Raw genomic sequence first — 15,254 nt, 5'->3', positions numbered from 1 at the left:
ATGTTTAGCCTGGTAGGGTCTATAATTCATTTTAAGAGATTTAAATTACTGGCTTCTGCCAATTTGAATTAAATTAAAAGTAGTCACTAAATTCCAATAATAAACTTGAAGATTTTAAAAGGAGATAAAGATCAGCTGAAACACCAACAACAGAGGAGCAACAGGAGGACTGAACACTACAATCACAGGAACAGATTTGAGCAGTATGCATTTTAAATTCTGTGCATATCTTTGACATATAAATGTATTAAAACCCATACTCAAAAAAATAGAACCTGGCGTATATGACTACTCTTCCACCTCTTGAATTCCTGTCCATTCTGAAGAGGTTGTAATTATCTAATGCACTTTCCAAATTGTTCGCAGTACATCTCAGCCAAGTTTCATCAACATTTTCAAATAATGATCTGCTGTGATATTATGATTTTTAGCTGCTCTATCATGTCCTGTTGCATAGTGTGCCATATGTTTATATGAATAACACATAAACCTTGCCTGTTTTTAAAAACGGAATAGTTCAAATTACAGTCAAGAGCAGATACCTTGATGGTATTCAATGATCTGAGCCTGAATATGAGGTGGAACTCTCTTGATACGAACTGGAACCAAGGAAACACTGTGGGACCGGTTGGCACAAGGCCAAGTGATGGGCATGTGATAATGATATGGACACTGGAGAATGTGGACAGGTGGGTATGGTAACATGTGAATGACCTAGTTCTAATAGCAGTGTCACAGTCCTACATTGACCCACATTGACTCGTGGCTCACATTACGCCTCTCCGCCACGCTCCATGGTCTACGGACACAGTCAGAGCCTTCCTATTCCAGGCGGCTAGTTTCTACGTTTACATTTTGCCTGCACGTGTAATTTGTCATTTTTGTATTGTTTATCATTTTTATTTATTCTTATGATTTCACTGTTTTTATGGGCTCTTACTAGTTTTTAATTTTAGTGGTTTTATCTTATTAGTTTATACTGTAAAGCACTTTGTAGCTGCACAGTATTTATTCAGTTTGAAGACTAATTAACTCAAACTGGGAATGGAATATTTTAAGATACTGGAAATCTTTTGTTCATGAACTATAGGCCATAACCATCGAATTGAAAACAAACAAACAAAAAAGCTTGAAATATGACACTATGTGTAATGAGATTAGAATACATTCAGTTTTTAAATAACTGGTGTAAAATATTAAACTTTGTTGATGTTCGATGTTGTAATTTTTTAAGATGCACTAGTCTATGTTTTTGATAGGTACACTTGGCACAGAAAGAACATATGTACATATTTGTATGTAAAAAGCAAGTCTTTGGAATTGAGCAATGCTCAAGTACCGCAGTCAGGGCAGCTTTGGCTGTGAGGTTGTGGCTTATTTAGTCCTTTGAATTGTCCACTAATCACAGGACTGGAACCCTCCACATACATGGCAGCTCTGCCCCTCTTGTTGTTAAGTTGCTAAGTAATCAGATGAATGAAGAACATTGCAAAGCGCTTTGTTAAACCACTGTGGTTAAAAAGACACTTTAAGTAAAGACTGTTGAAATATTTAATTAAAAATCAAACATTGTGTAAAATACAATACATATTTTTGGTATTCATTTTCCTCACTAAACAACACACATCATAATAGCATAAAACATCCATTTATAAAACATTTACTATTAAAATCAAAAGGGAAATTCTTCTGCTTTTTTCAAAAATAAATTTCCATATGTGGTTCAGATTTGAATGACACTGAATTGATTTCACTTTTTTTTTCATTATTATATTTTAGACTCTTTGTCTCACTGCTAAATATGGGACTGTAGGAAAAAGTACAAATAAATAAAAAGAACTCTTTGGTCCCCTTATAGTCATACAGTTAGACTGCCACATACATTATATAGAAAAAAAAATGATTATATGGAATAAAAGAGTGAGAATATCGAATGAAAATGCTGTAAATTTTTATTATAAATAAATATTATTAGAGCAGATTTCATTTTAAGCTCAAAATATATACATTGTCAAATCCACACAGAGAGCAATTTGCACTATTTCATTATTTAAACACTCACATCGCACAAACAGACATCTTTAAAAGCTTAAGTTACACATTCACACCTTCAACACAATACAAACTTCTTTTTTTCTCCTTAATTTAGTACAGCTTTGAATTTAAGTTGTTGGAGAAGTGCCAAAACGGATCATTTTATTCAGGTTCACATAGCCGTCACTTTTTCCTTTTTGGGGTTATCCATGTTTGCATACGGAACACCTAGAAGAGGAAAATAAGAAATATATTAGAGCTGCACACAAAGTCAGGCCTCTGATATTGAGGCATTCACAGGCTTTCAACACATTTCTTTTGAAAAAGTTCTTGTTGAAGTAAAGAAAAAAAACTTTAATAACTATCTCAATGTGTATTTTCTCCTGTGTTGCTATTGAAGTATGTTCTAGGAAACCTGTTGGGAATTATTTAATTTTGATTAAAATGTTTTTAGTTAGTTCTTCCCTTCCTTTTTGGGCAATTCACAATGTGTGTTAGTGTTTTAATGTAAATGATATTACTAACATTATTCGAATAACAATGCAGTTGATTGTGTATCTTTAGCAGTGTCACATTTCTCAGTTATTTCTAAACGTAGGTAAATGATTCAGTATTATCTCACCTGTTGATTTCATGCCGAGCTTTTTCTCTTCGAGCTTACGTTGCCTGTGGACAGAAAAAAATTCAGGTGAGTGGCTTCAACATGACCACGATGAACACATGCTGCCTGTAGGAAAGAGTGGAGAGGATTTGCCCGTAAAGAGGTCCGACAATCAAACGGGTCCCAGCTTCCCAGTGTTGACACAGTGTGCTCCCAGAAATTCCCAAAAAAGGAGATAAGTTTGTAATTTTCTCTCACCCACTGTGATATGACTGGGGCTTCTGAATTACATAAATGCCTGACCTGGAATGAAAATGAAACTTTTTTTCTCACCGGTCACATCACATCAGGATTGGAAAAAGAACTGAATTCACATAATCTCGACTCACAATATCAATATGATACATACATTTATTATTACATTTTCTGTATGTATTTCTAAAATATCTGGGCCTCGATATGAGTTTATTCTGTTTATTTTTAGTAGACGACAGTAACCTTTGGCTGGGAAATATTAGTCAGGATTTCTGCAAATGTCAAGCAACGGCCAGAACGTATATGTCCAAGCCCATATTGCCACGCATTGAGGCTCACCTGGCTTTGCGTCTGCAGCAACACACAACAATGGTCACGATGATGATGACAGCGACTGGAACCAAGACCGCGATCAGGATGATCCACTTGGTGTCTGTAACACACGAATACAGTAAAGAAATCAAAACAGGACTTTCAGAATTTGTAGCAAAGAAAAAAAAAAAGAGCAGAAATGAAGTCTCAGGAATGACAGAAATAAAAAGAAGTCCTCACCATTAGTACTTTTTTTCAAATTACTAACCAATATACTTTATGCATATTTGTGTTTTCATGGTAGAAAGGACTGGATCCGCTAATTCTGTTAATCAGAGCTATCGGTCATGGCTTCTGGTTTTGGTTTGTTAGTTTTTATTTTGAAATCTTCCTTCCTCATGTGACTGAACTTCCTCCCTTAGCTCTCTGTGTATATTCTCCCCCTTATCTCATTTCACTAATTGCACATCCTCGTTTCCTTTCCCTGTGTCGTAGTCCCTCCCACCATAAAGAAGATCGATCCTCTATGTGCATTTTAAGGAACTGAGATGTCCTTTGTTATGATGCACCAAGACCAATTTCCGGTTCATGGGCCAGAGGACGGAGGATCAAAGAGGTTGAAATTAGAGAAATGAGAATAGCCTGTAGTCCTGCGTCTGCTTTTGTTCTTTGTCAGCTCGTCCTGTTTGCTACCCTTCTGCTGGCTTTCTGCCTGATTCTCCTTGTGTTCCTTACCTTTGTCTGGTTTGTGTTTTTATTTTCTATTTGTCTCCATGTACACCTGCCTGCTGGTCCTTGTGTCTCCATGTTCTTTGGATAAGTTGTTTAAGATTTGTTTCTGTATGGACCTGCCTTATGTTTCTTCACTTCCTTCCTGCTACTAAGTTTTAGTTTTGATTAAAGTCTTTTTGTTGCCACTTCCTGTCTGCCTTTTGACTATCTGCACTTGAGTCCGTACCTGAACGCCTCCTGACACTATCTAGTTAGCTACATAACACTGTGCACGGTGTAGATGCTAGTAATATCATAGTTTGACTCTAGTCTATGTTTTAAATGTATGTTCTGAAGAGTGACAGATATTTTCGCAGGACATACCTAGTCCTTCATCTGGTATTTTCTCAATCTCACAGTTGTTGCCCTCGAAGCCTTCTTTACAGAGGCAGGTGTAATCGTTGCCGTTCGCCACACACGTTCCTTCGTTCAGACAGGGGCTACTGAGGCAGGGAGTTGCTGCAACACAGGACAAAACATTGAGTTTCGTTGATAGTCTCAGTTGGATTCGCCCTCCAGTTATCAGTTACATTAGAATGCCAGTGTTAAGGTACAAATTGGAGGTACAGCAGATCAACAAACACATGCAGTATTTCACTTTGTTGCAGTATTTTTACACACTTGTTTCCCACTTCACTGATGACCACCTTATTCGCTAACAAGGCGACAGATGATGGTGTTTTAAAAGACGGGGTGCCTCTCTCAGTATCAGTGTGTAAATATGATACGATTTCAAAAATGAAATATTTTACATTTTTGCAAATGTAGCATTAGGAAATACCCCCAAATAGTAATACTAAAAATAAGACTTACATCTTAGGGACTTACTATTTTATTTTTAACTCAAACAGGCGTGCGTGCCCATAGTGTAACTATGACAACAGAACTACCACTAAGTTATTAAAACAACGACACCTTCACACATACATTTATAGCAGTCCCGTTTGAAGTTGAAGATGGTGCACAGTTCGTCATCCAGGCAGGTCTTGGGCTGACACACAGCACCGGTGGCGGTGCATTCACAGCTCTGAGAACAGTCCTCAGTGACAAACTTTTCTTTGAGCTGTATAATAGAGGGAGAGAAGTGAGCACAAGGATGAAATGACATCTCACCACACAGTGACAACAGTTGGTTGTTTGTTGGGGGGCACGGGGTTCACAATGCTTTTCCCTGTTGACTGATTTCTCTTTTGTTTTTTTCCCTTCTGTTTATTCCAATTATAACCCAAAGTAACAGCCAAACGCAGCGATCGGAGAAAGACTGACTGTGTTGCTTCATGCCACTTACAGGGTAGTATCTGTTGAGGAAGGTGCAGCCACACTGTGTGTACGGAACACAAATTCCCTCGCTCATGACGAAGCCTGGAGCACACTGGCAGCCCTCCATACAGGTAACGGTGTCGCAATCAGAGGGTGCTGATAGGTCAGCGCAGGAGGCAGGGCAAGGTGACATACAGGAGGAATAATTGCTGTTGGCACTGCAGGAGAGGACTAGGGGAGGATGAATGAGAAAGAAGTTAGAACCCTAGAAATATATACACATTACAGAAACCCATTCTGAAAGTTAGATTGTTTTACAAACAGTGCCTCTAGGATCCAGGCCTCAGCTGATTTTCCTTTATTTGTATACAGTATGAAGCTTGTTTTTCTTTTTTTCTTGTGCAATTCCTTAGTGTACGTCTACTTTTTGTCATGATTATATCATCATTATGAAGTCATGGGCAAACTTTTCAAATGTATCTGCTCTTAAACTGCATGCATACATACAAGGATGGAAGTCAGGAACAGCAGGACACACATCAAAAGCCTGCGTTCCAAAACCACCCGATAAAACAATTCACGATTAAGGTAAATGGGCGAAACTTAACACACCACTGGCAGGATCCTCAATCTAAAATTTGTGTTAAGAGGCTCGCCGCTGTTTTTCCCATCTGATGTGAATGCACTGTGACTCGTGCGTGTTCAGCATCTTACCACAGTCCAGCTGTTGCCTCCAGGGTCCCAGCGTAACTCCGGCCTCCTGACAGGCTGCAGCGTATGTGTCGTAACTGGCACAGCGCAGTTCTGTACTGCCACTCTCAGCACACAGGTCAAACACACAGTCACTGAAACACACACACACACACACACATAGTGAGCATGAGCAAAGGCTGCCAATTTACACAAACGTACATTTTTATACAGGGGCAGTTTAAAACGGGGCTGTGATCATGTCTTTTACTGTATATGCTTGAATCACAAGTGCACAACAGTTGGTTCCACACAGTCCCTCACAAAAGCTACTACTCACTCCTGGAAGCTTTTTGGTGGCAGGATGGTATGGCAGGTAGAAAATGGACCCTTGGGATCAGACAGGGCTCCACACTGAGTCGCACTGTTGTAGTTATTGAGCTGAGATGAAGAGCAGTCTGTTGTCTCAAATCCTGAATCTGGTTCAGTCTCCCGCACCAGCCTGAAGGGAAAAAATTGTTAAAGTTGTTGTGTCAAACCCGAAGTGTGTTTTTTGCTGAGGTGTAATTGAAGAAGGAAGATATTGGATATTATTCCTATATGAGGTATTATTGGTCATAAGAGTTCAGTTTTTCTTGTTTTCTTAGACTTAAATTTCAGATTATGTGTTGCTGTTTTGCTCACATCATGCTTTGCTTTGCAGGAATATGTCCCATACATAAATGTAGATATATGGTTTGTTTTTTTGATGTTTGGTGGGTCATGGTGAGAGTTGAATGAGACACTCTTTTTGCATAGAATCCAGGTTTAAATCATTTAGAAATTGAAAGCTTATTTGTCTTCCCCATGTGCAACTTTGCATTTTCAGTTGTGTGTGAGCTTTGCTTTTTGCCAAACACACATACTTTTACTTTTGAGTTCCAGCCATACAAATCTCTAGTTCAGCCAATGCCACATAGAGTATCTATAATTGTTTGCACTGCGAGGAGAGCTTGAAGCCAAAACTTTTCGTTGCTGCAATAACTGCCTGAAATATAATAAATAACTTCCAAGGGTCCCAAGAGTCCCTGCATTAGTTCATACGATTTGAGTCCACACAATTTGATTAGTGGCAGATTTCTGAGAAATTTTTACCACTGAATCTTTTTTCTTGGAAAATCCCAGCTGGCTGGACTCTTTCTGTCTGGAGTTTCTGTTTCTGCATGTGCTCCTTTGGTGCGTGTGATTAGGTTAATTGCCCACTATAAATTGCCTGGAGGTGTGTTATTTGTGTCTTTTTGTCATATGTGTTCTCCACCTATGGCCTATTGTCAGCTACAGATCCTCTAAAATATAAGCTGGTAGCAGGTTAGTTTGGATTAAGTTAATTTGTTTTAATGTTGTGTTCCATCAAATTGCTGTATTTACTTGGAATGAAATAGTTAACACACAAAAGCTTTAGGCCAGATTGTGTTATTTCATTATAGAAGAACTGTAAATTTTCATCATCAAAACACCGTACAAATATGTTCTTTGAAAATAGATTGATTGCTCAGTGTATAAAATGATATCAAATTCCCTGAAACCAAAGTAAAAATGTTCAGTCAAGGCCACAACATAATTAGTTCACTAATATATATATATCTATGGCAAATATTCACATTTGAGAATACTATTTGAGCTGACAGTTAACGCAGTGACCCTGATCGTGGTCCTACCTGTGACTATGGACATTGACGGGGCGGTCATAGCTCCTCAGTCGATCAGCCTGTCGGTCACTGACCCTCCAACTTTCTCCAAAGTCTTCCAGGTCCCTGATCACCGTCCCATCTGGCTTCATGTACTCGTTGTTCTTATTACCGTCATAGTTTCCACACAGTCCTCTGACAGCGTTCTCATAGGTGCCGGGGAGTATGATTTCTGATACACAAAACAGAGAAATGTAAGGTGAGCATCTTTAAAAACAGAAATGGTCAGTTATGAGGCCAGAACAGTTCCGTTGTTTTACCTCCGCGACTTTTGCCATCGAAGCGTACAGTGAGACCAAAGGCAGTAGTGAGCTGCACCTGTTTGGAGTTTTCAGTGATGCTCAAACCATCAACTGGACTGAGAGGAGGTGCTACACGCTCCCCGTTCACCTAGAGGAGGTACAGTATGATTGCAATTTGTCATTTTTAGTTCACAAAACAGACAAAAATATATATGGTGCTTTCATCAGACAAGGACACGCCACTGACCAGGACAGTGTTTTTCTGCAGGAAGCGAATGTCAACACCGTAAACCTCAATGTACATCTCATCCAGGAACGACACCCTCTTGTTCCCTCCACGTCTGATGTTCTTTCCCCGAATCGTTAGGGGCAACAGGGAATCGTCAAGCTCATCGTTGGTCTGAGTCAGGACATAGGTGTAGGGACCCTGGAAATGATGGGTGAAACCATCAAATGTTCGGTGGTGAGGATCCCCAGCGACTCTGCACGTACTGAATTCTAGAAAACACGATAACACAAACAGATGGGTTACGCTCAGAACAATACAAACATGTACGTTTTTGTTGAGTTAAGTGTTTTTAGATTCTCTAAACTGCAAACTGCTGTAATGTGAATGTGGAGGATGATAGACTCACCAGTGGGTTGGCATTGGAGGTCTCCATATTTGTCCAGAGTGCACAGTGAGTTTGATTTACACTTGTGGTCCTTACATTTGATTTCACCACCAGAGTGACATTTGCATGACTCAGCACATTTATCTGTCAGCCATGAGTCTCCCACCTACACACAGACAGACACACATACAGACTTGTTTAAATTTATAGACATTTCCCATTGTCAGAAACAGCTGCACTTCAACACAACGCTATATTTACAATAACAGAATCTAACTAGAACTAACCAGAAAAAGTGTCATATTTCAATTTGGTTTTAATTTGTTTGATTTATTTTCTGAGTAAGTTTGCCTTGAGACTCTACAATTTTGACTACCTTCATCACAAGTTGATACCAGTGAAACAATCCCTGGTACTGAGGGATCATTTCAAGGACTGTTAGGTGGGGTCTATAATAGATCCTAACTAACAAACCCTCTTGTAGGAGTGGGTGTAGACCCTATCTTTTGTTTAGGTCTCTGCTAAGATTTGTATCTCTAAATGGTAAATCTGCGCCTTTAATGGTTTTAACCTGCATGTGTTTCTGATTTCAATTTTCAGTATGATCAGTATGGACACTGGCTCACTCACATCATAGTACTCTCCGCTTGAGTCCAGACAGCCACATTGGTCCAGACGAACACATTTGCCGTCACTGAGGACATAGCCAGCGTTGCACTGGCAGCCCTCCACACAGGTGGTTGAAGGAAGGTGGCAGAAAATGGGGAAGAGGTCGGAGCATGTGGGGGGGCAGGGGGCAGTGCAGTCTGAGTAGTGGCTGTTAGAAGGGCAGGGCATGGCTGCAAGGAGGCAAGAGAATAAAGTATTAAAGTAGCGAAACTAAAATAGCTTCTTTATTTGAATGAATAATTAGTGTTACTCACGGCAGAAGGTGTTGTTTCTCCAGCTGATGGTAATTCCAGCGCTGTGACAGGCCTGAGCATACGCCTCCACGTTGTCACAGAGCGTCGCCTGCATGCCGTCATACTCGCACATGTCGTAGATGCAGTTACCCAGGAAAGCCTCTGGTTTTACCAGAGCGTGGCAGGGCTTGAAACGGTCAGAGAGGATGACCTCAGCACACTGAGCGTTGAAACGTTCCTCTTCTTCCGGGGTGCAGTCAGGGTGGATGTCTGGACGAGTGTCTGGCTGACAACTACAGAGGAGAATGTTTGGATGACTGGTTTAGTTAGGGTCAGGGATGATGCAGTGTCATCTCTTTGTGATTTAGCTGATGTGCAGTACAAACTGCTGCTGCTGTAGTTGTGCCTCTCACATAAAGTGCATACATTTGGATCACAGAGGAAATACTTGGTTTCTTTAAATGTTAATTAACCTGTGATATCTGAAAAACCCAGGGAAACTGTGTCTATGACCCAAATGTATACAACATATACATTATTTAACATTACAATTTGTTTAGAATCATAACAGAAAACAGTGTGCAGTGGTTGTTACCCAGGATCACTGTCTCCCTCTGATTTCCAGCTGTTGCCCAGTTCAATCACATCCTTTGCTGGTTTTCCGTCGGGCTTCAGGTCGTCATCAGACAAGTCGTGGTTGTAGTTTCCACACATGCCGCACACCTGGAGAGGAGGCAGGTGGAACACATTTATTTCACTGTTCCTGGTATACGCTGACAAGGTTGCATCTCATAGTATTTTAAATCCACTAACTTTACAAGCAACTACATTTAGGGTAATACAAAGAATTGCAGAATCAGAATCATTAAAATACAAACGATACACAGCCCTACATGACATTGAGAGATTAGATGGATGGACAAAAAAAAAGATAATAAAATGGTATTATGTTTTTATACCTTGCTGAAATATTCTCCAGGAATAGTGATCTCCAAGTGATGGACTCCATCAAACTTCACCTGCAGACCAAAGTTTGTGTCCAGCAGATTGTAGGATCCACTGGATATCACTTTGGCTCCGGCCACATCAACAGAAATTGGGGTTCGCACCCGCCGTCCATTTACCTAAGACAAAAGAGAAAACATATCAGTTAGCCACTGTCCATTTCACCATGTTGTATCCCATTCTGCAGTTATTACTAAATATTCATAGATCTGACATTGTGTTCCATACCAAAACTCTGCGGGCCTTCTGCAGTTCAACGACAGTGTCATGGGGCAGGTAGACTTTGACAGAACGAACATAGGAGGCTTCTGGTTGACCTCGTTCCTCATTTTTAGCCACTATTTTGAAGGGAGTTACGTTGGTGGTATTACACACCTATAGGATTCCGAGAAAGAATTTGAAACAGTTGTTAGTTATTATGTTTCAGAATGAAGTTTGTACATGCAAACAAGGAATATGACTCTGGTGAATCTTAGCTCTGTATATGAAATAAAATAAATAAACTACAACAATATAACAAAGATTTAGAGCAATAAATCGCTTATATTTACAATATGTATGCAAAGAAGCGGGGCTACTGAGGTAGGTGTGGTAACATTTAAAATGGTGCAAATATGCGTGGGTGTGGACTATTGCATGGTGGTTTCTGAGTCTCTGAGGCTAGTGAGGGTTCATCAGGGTAACAGCTTGGGGAATGAAACTGTCTCTAAGCAGCACAGCAAGAAAAGCAAGCAGTGACACAAACATGACAGATTTGTATGAAATTCTCAAGAGAGATATAGACAAATTCATTCCATACCTCCACAAGAGTGTAAGTGCAGGTGCCCATGAATGTGTGCATCACCCCATCAAAAGTGTAGTAATGAGGATCTCCAGCTACATGACATATTCCTTTATCTGAGGTAGAAAATGAGACTCAGTGAAAGGTCAAGGATATTTTGATAATGGCACAGCTTCGAGTGCTGTGAATCTTTAATGATGCAGTCTATTGTTAAATGTACCTGTAGAGTGACAGTCCAGCACTCCTTCCACCACTTTGCACTCCTGTGCAGGGCTGCACTGCCAGGGCTCACAGGTAATGTTGCCATTTCCGTTACATTTACAGCGCTCTGAGCAGTCAGTCTCTGAGAACCAAGTGTCTCCAGTCTACCAAGTCACCAAAAATAACAAGTTTAACACAAAACAAATGAAACATATCATTTTACATCAGCCCTCCACTATAGCACACTTACCGGCCGGTAGTTTCCATCTTCATCGTGACATCCACACTCGTTGATTGGTACGCACTTGTCTCCACTGAGCACCAAGCCAGAGTCACAGATGCAACCCTCCACACAGGGATGGTTGCAGGAGCCTTCAGAGCCTGCAGGGTCCTGACAGCTGGGTTGGGAGCAGGCAGGGCCACATGGGTCGTAATGACTGCCAGGAAGGCACTTCAGAGCTGAAGATAGGAGGATATTTGGTAGAAGCTGTTTTAGAATGCGTTTTAAAATATACAACATAACAGCTGTCCAACAAAAAGGAAAGTTGTATGGAAATACAGACTTTAGTACTTTACTAGCTAGTAAAGCTAGCTCTGGTTTGTCATGAAATTACCAAATTCTGTGAAACACACACACACAAACACACAGACTTACGACAGAAGGTGTTGTTTCTCCAAGCAATGGGTACTCCTGCAGCAGCACACAGGTCAGCATAGCTCTCTATGGCCTGGCACAGGGCCACGGCCTCACCTCCAGTGGCACACATGTCATACACACAGTTTCCAAAGTATGGGTCAGGGGGCACCACAGAGTGGCAGGGCTTAAAGATTCCTGAGGTTAAGATCAAAGATAGTTGCAATGTTAATTTTTAGCCATATATTAGGATACTTTGTTGGATATACAGGTGACAGCTCTGTATTGTGTTGTTCTCAACATGATCCACTGAATGTGTTTGTGTCATACCATTGGGATCGGTGATCATGCCACAGCTGGTGGGCTTATTGGCCTCTTCTTCCACCTTTTCATCACAGTCGTCCTCTCCTCCACCGTTAGTACAGCTGTAAAGGAGGTGGAGCATTCATTATAATGTGGTAAAATAGTTTTACATGTTTGTGTGCACACAGATGTTTGTTAATTGTTTCTGGTATCCCGAAGGAAATGTCTTACAAAACGTCTCAGTTTTAGAGAAATACTATTTTTGGTAGCTAATTAATTCCGTCTGTCTCAAATGTGCAGTTTGTGTATCTCTGTTGAGCCACAGTTAGTGAAGTATTGTCTGTGCAGATGTTTTATATTGAAAGTCTTCCAGCGTCTAAATGAGCCTTGTTTTTTGGGGGGGTTTATTGAAATTGTGAACACAAATAAAGACAGCTGTAAACAATGGGTGAAGTAAGCGCAAAAGGGAGGTCTATATAACATGGACGTTTGTCGTGTGGCCATTCTTAGTGATTTAAAAATAGACGAGACAAAGGCGAATAGTAAACATGTACGAGCAATAAGTTTGAAGGTCACTTATAAAAGACTGCTACAAATTAAGGTCTGGGCCTGCTCGGTTATGTGACTCACTCAGGCCGTGAGTCTGGAACCGCCCAGCTGTCTCCCAGCTCGTTGCTGTTAGCGGCTGGTGTATTGTCTGGTTTCAAGTTGTCATCTTTGGGCTCTTCATTGAAATTTCCTGTAAGCAACAAACGTTTAGACTCAGTTTTTTGTGATCAGATCAACATGCCAAGAAAGACAGATAGTAACTCGCTTTTGTTCTTACCACACATTCCACAGAGCAGGCCTTGGTAGGAGTCTGGCACAGTGACGTCAGCGTGGTGGTTACCATCAAAACGCACCCTCAGGCCAAAGGTTGTCTCCAGGACAACAAACTTTCCACTGAAGTAGATCTTAACTCCACTGATTGAGGTAACAGGTGGAACAACGACAGTCCCATTGACCTGCAGAACAGAGAGAGAGACTGATCATGACAATGGACAGTTGGTGTCGATATATGAAGGCATTTACAGCTGTGGTTATCGAGGATCTTCAAATGTCTTGTTTTGGCTGACCAGCAGTCCAAACAGATATATATCATTTGCAACAAAGTTTATGAACAACAGTGTTGTCTATCAGGTAACATACCTGGACTGTGCGGCCCTTGCCCAAGATGACAGTGACACCATTCACATTGATCACCACAGCCCGGACGTACGAAACCTTCTTATTACTTCCTCTGTGCTCGTTTTGGGTGTCAACAGTGAAATAGGGCAAGCCAGAGGAAGCATTGCAGGGTTTGGTCAGGGTGTAGGAGCAGGCTCCCATATAATGGTGGGTGTGTTTATCAAAGGTGTTGTAATGAGGATCACCGGATACCGAGCAGATACCACTTCCTAGAGAAGAGAGGTAGGAGTTGACCATTACGTACTGTAAGAGAGATAATTTACTCGAACACTGTCAGATATTTTGTGTATTTAATTCTTTGTTTAAAAAGAGTCTGTGTGATTTTGTGTATGTAGGTAACATACCCAGAGGTTGGCATGTGTATTCTCCATCATGTAGCTGGCAGATCTCAGTGGTTGGTTTACAGCTGGTATCCTGGCACTGGATCACACCTCCACTGTGACACTTGCACTTCTGCTCACAACCTTCCTCGTACCACTCATCACCCGCCTGTAAACCATACACACAATCCAAATTAGAAACAGACGAACAATGTTCTAAAGTTCTAAAGTATTGTAAAGTACATCCCACAGGTGTGTCATTATCCAACAGTCCCCAACATCAGCATGCAAACATTTTGACCACTTTTCCATGCAACAGTCCCCCAGGTACGAGATGTTTAAAAGTTTTGTTGCATGTACTATGGGATAATTATCCTATTGAAAGATTCACTTCTGGTTAAACTTAACTTAACTTGAACTTAACACATTGCTTAATAGCATATTCAAGCACTCGCTAACCAAATTCTAATAACCAGAATTTTATATCCAGATCGAAATCTTGCATACGGTGACGTATGCATGAGGTTTGTGTGGTTTCAGCACAAATGGAATGTGACTGGATGTTTTTTTTTCACTTACAGGACGATACGATCCATCGGTGTCCACACAACCACAGTCCTTCAATGCCACACATTTGTCATCGCTGAGGATGAAACCCGGGTCACACGCACAACCCTCCACACATACGTCTTCACAGCCAGGCGATCCGATCACTCCCAGACATGTCTCAGGACATGAGCTGACGCACAGGGAGTAGGAGCTGTTGGGTGGACAGGCCAGGGCTGCATGGGAGAACAGACGGATGGAGAGAGGGATGGATGGAGGGCAAAGGGAGGGTGGGAGAGAGGGATGAATTGATTAGTTAGAGGCAGTAGAAAGAATCCAAGAAGGGTAAGTTTAAGACGGGAGGGACAAAGGGTCCTTCCTTTGACTTTTGAGTAGGATGATGGTGAATGTTGGAGCTTTTTCGAGTTTAATAGCACGATACTTTGATATAACATACAGACTTAACTTAGCAGTATTAAAGCACAAGAGGAAGCACCATCATCCTAACTATCCCAATTTTTCTTGTTTTCCACGATTTATCTTTATTTGCAACATTACAACATATTCTCTAGCTCTGTTATGACATACAAAAAAAAAAACAACCCTGTTTAGAATTTTGTTATATTGAAATAATGAGAGCTTACGGCAGAACTCTGGTGTCCTCCACTGGTGGACCGTGGCTCCGGCTCTCAGGCATGCATCAGTGTAGGCCTGGAGTTGGTCACACAGCACATGCTGCTGGCCATGGAACTGACACATGTCAAACACACAACTCTGGAAGAATGGAGTAGGATCCACCACTTTGATACACTCCCTGGAATCGAGAAAA

At 40.9% G+C, this 15,254-nt stretch overlaps 1 protein-coding gene across 1 annotated transcript in view; it reads right to left on the bottom strand.

Moving 5' to 3' along the window:
- Positions 1-2,206: 2,206 nt before the first annotated feature.
- zanl (zonadhesin, like) overlaps positions 2,207-15,254 on the bottom strand; it is a gene marked incomplete at its 5' end in the record, with an annotated part of 15,870 nt that continues 2,822 nt past the window's right edge. The window contains 28 exons of the mRNA XM_008305772.1: positions 2,207-2,262; positions 2,657-2,700; positions 3,230-3,323; positions 4,298-4,432; positions 4,901-5,036; positions 5,262-5,464; positions 5,948-6,078; positions 6,264-6,425; positions 7,621-7,822; positions 7,911-8,040; positions 8,140-8,390; positions 8,528-8,672; positions 9,137-9,345; positions 9,430-9,701; positions 10,004-10,131; positions 10,368-10,532; positions 10,642-10,788; positions 11,213-11,310; positions 11,415-11,559; positions 11,646-11,854; positions 12,051-12,227; positions 12,360-12,454; positions 12,963-13,071; positions 13,159-13,336; positions 13,521-13,768; positions 13,904-14,048; positions 14,459-14,661; positions 15,070-15,239. Of these exons, the coding sequence (XP_008303994.1) occupies positions 2,207-2,262; positions 2,657-2,700; positions 3,230-3,323; positions 4,298-4,432; positions 4,901-5,036; positions 5,262-5,464; positions 5,948-6,078; positions 6,264-6,425; positions 7,621-7,822; positions 7,911-8,040; positions 8,140-8,390; positions 8,528-8,672; positions 9,137-9,345; positions 9,430-9,701; positions 10,004-10,131; positions 10,368-10,532; positions 10,642-10,788; positions 11,213-11,310; positions 11,415-11,559; positions 11,646-11,854; positions 12,051-12,227; positions 12,360-12,454; positions 12,963-13,071; positions 13,159-13,336; positions 13,521-13,768; positions 13,904-14,048; positions 14,459-14,661; positions 15,070-15,239 (4,387 nt within the window). The remainder of the gene's footprint in view (positions 2,263-2,656; positions 2,701-3,229; positions 3,324-4,297; positions 4,433-4,900; positions 5,037-5,261; positions 5,465-5,947; positions 6,079-6,263; positions 6,426-7,620; positions 7,823-7,910; positions 8,041-8,139; positions 8,391-8,527; positions 8,673-9,136; positions 9,346-9,429; positions 9,702-10,003; positions 10,132-10,367; positions 10,533-10,641; positions 10,789-11,212; positions 11,311-11,414; positions 11,560-11,645; positions 11,855-12,050; positions 12,228-12,359; positions 12,455-12,962; positions 13,072-13,158; positions 13,337-13,520; positions 13,769-13,903; positions 14,049-14,458; positions 14,662-15,069; positions 15,240-15,254) is intronic.

Source organism: Stegastes partitus, unplaced genomic scaffold (assembly GCF_000690725.1).
Source record: "Stegastes partitus isolate 25-593 unplaced genomic scaffold, Stegastes_partitus-1.0.2 Scaffold2611, whole genome shotgun sequence".
In the NCBI taxonomy this organism is placed as follows: Eukaryota; Metazoa; Chordata; class Actinopteri; family Pomacentridae; genus Stegastes; species Stegastes partitus.
The sequence above is the reverse complement of the archived record's forward strand: the minus strand, read 5'-3'. Positions and strand labels throughout refer to the sequence as shown.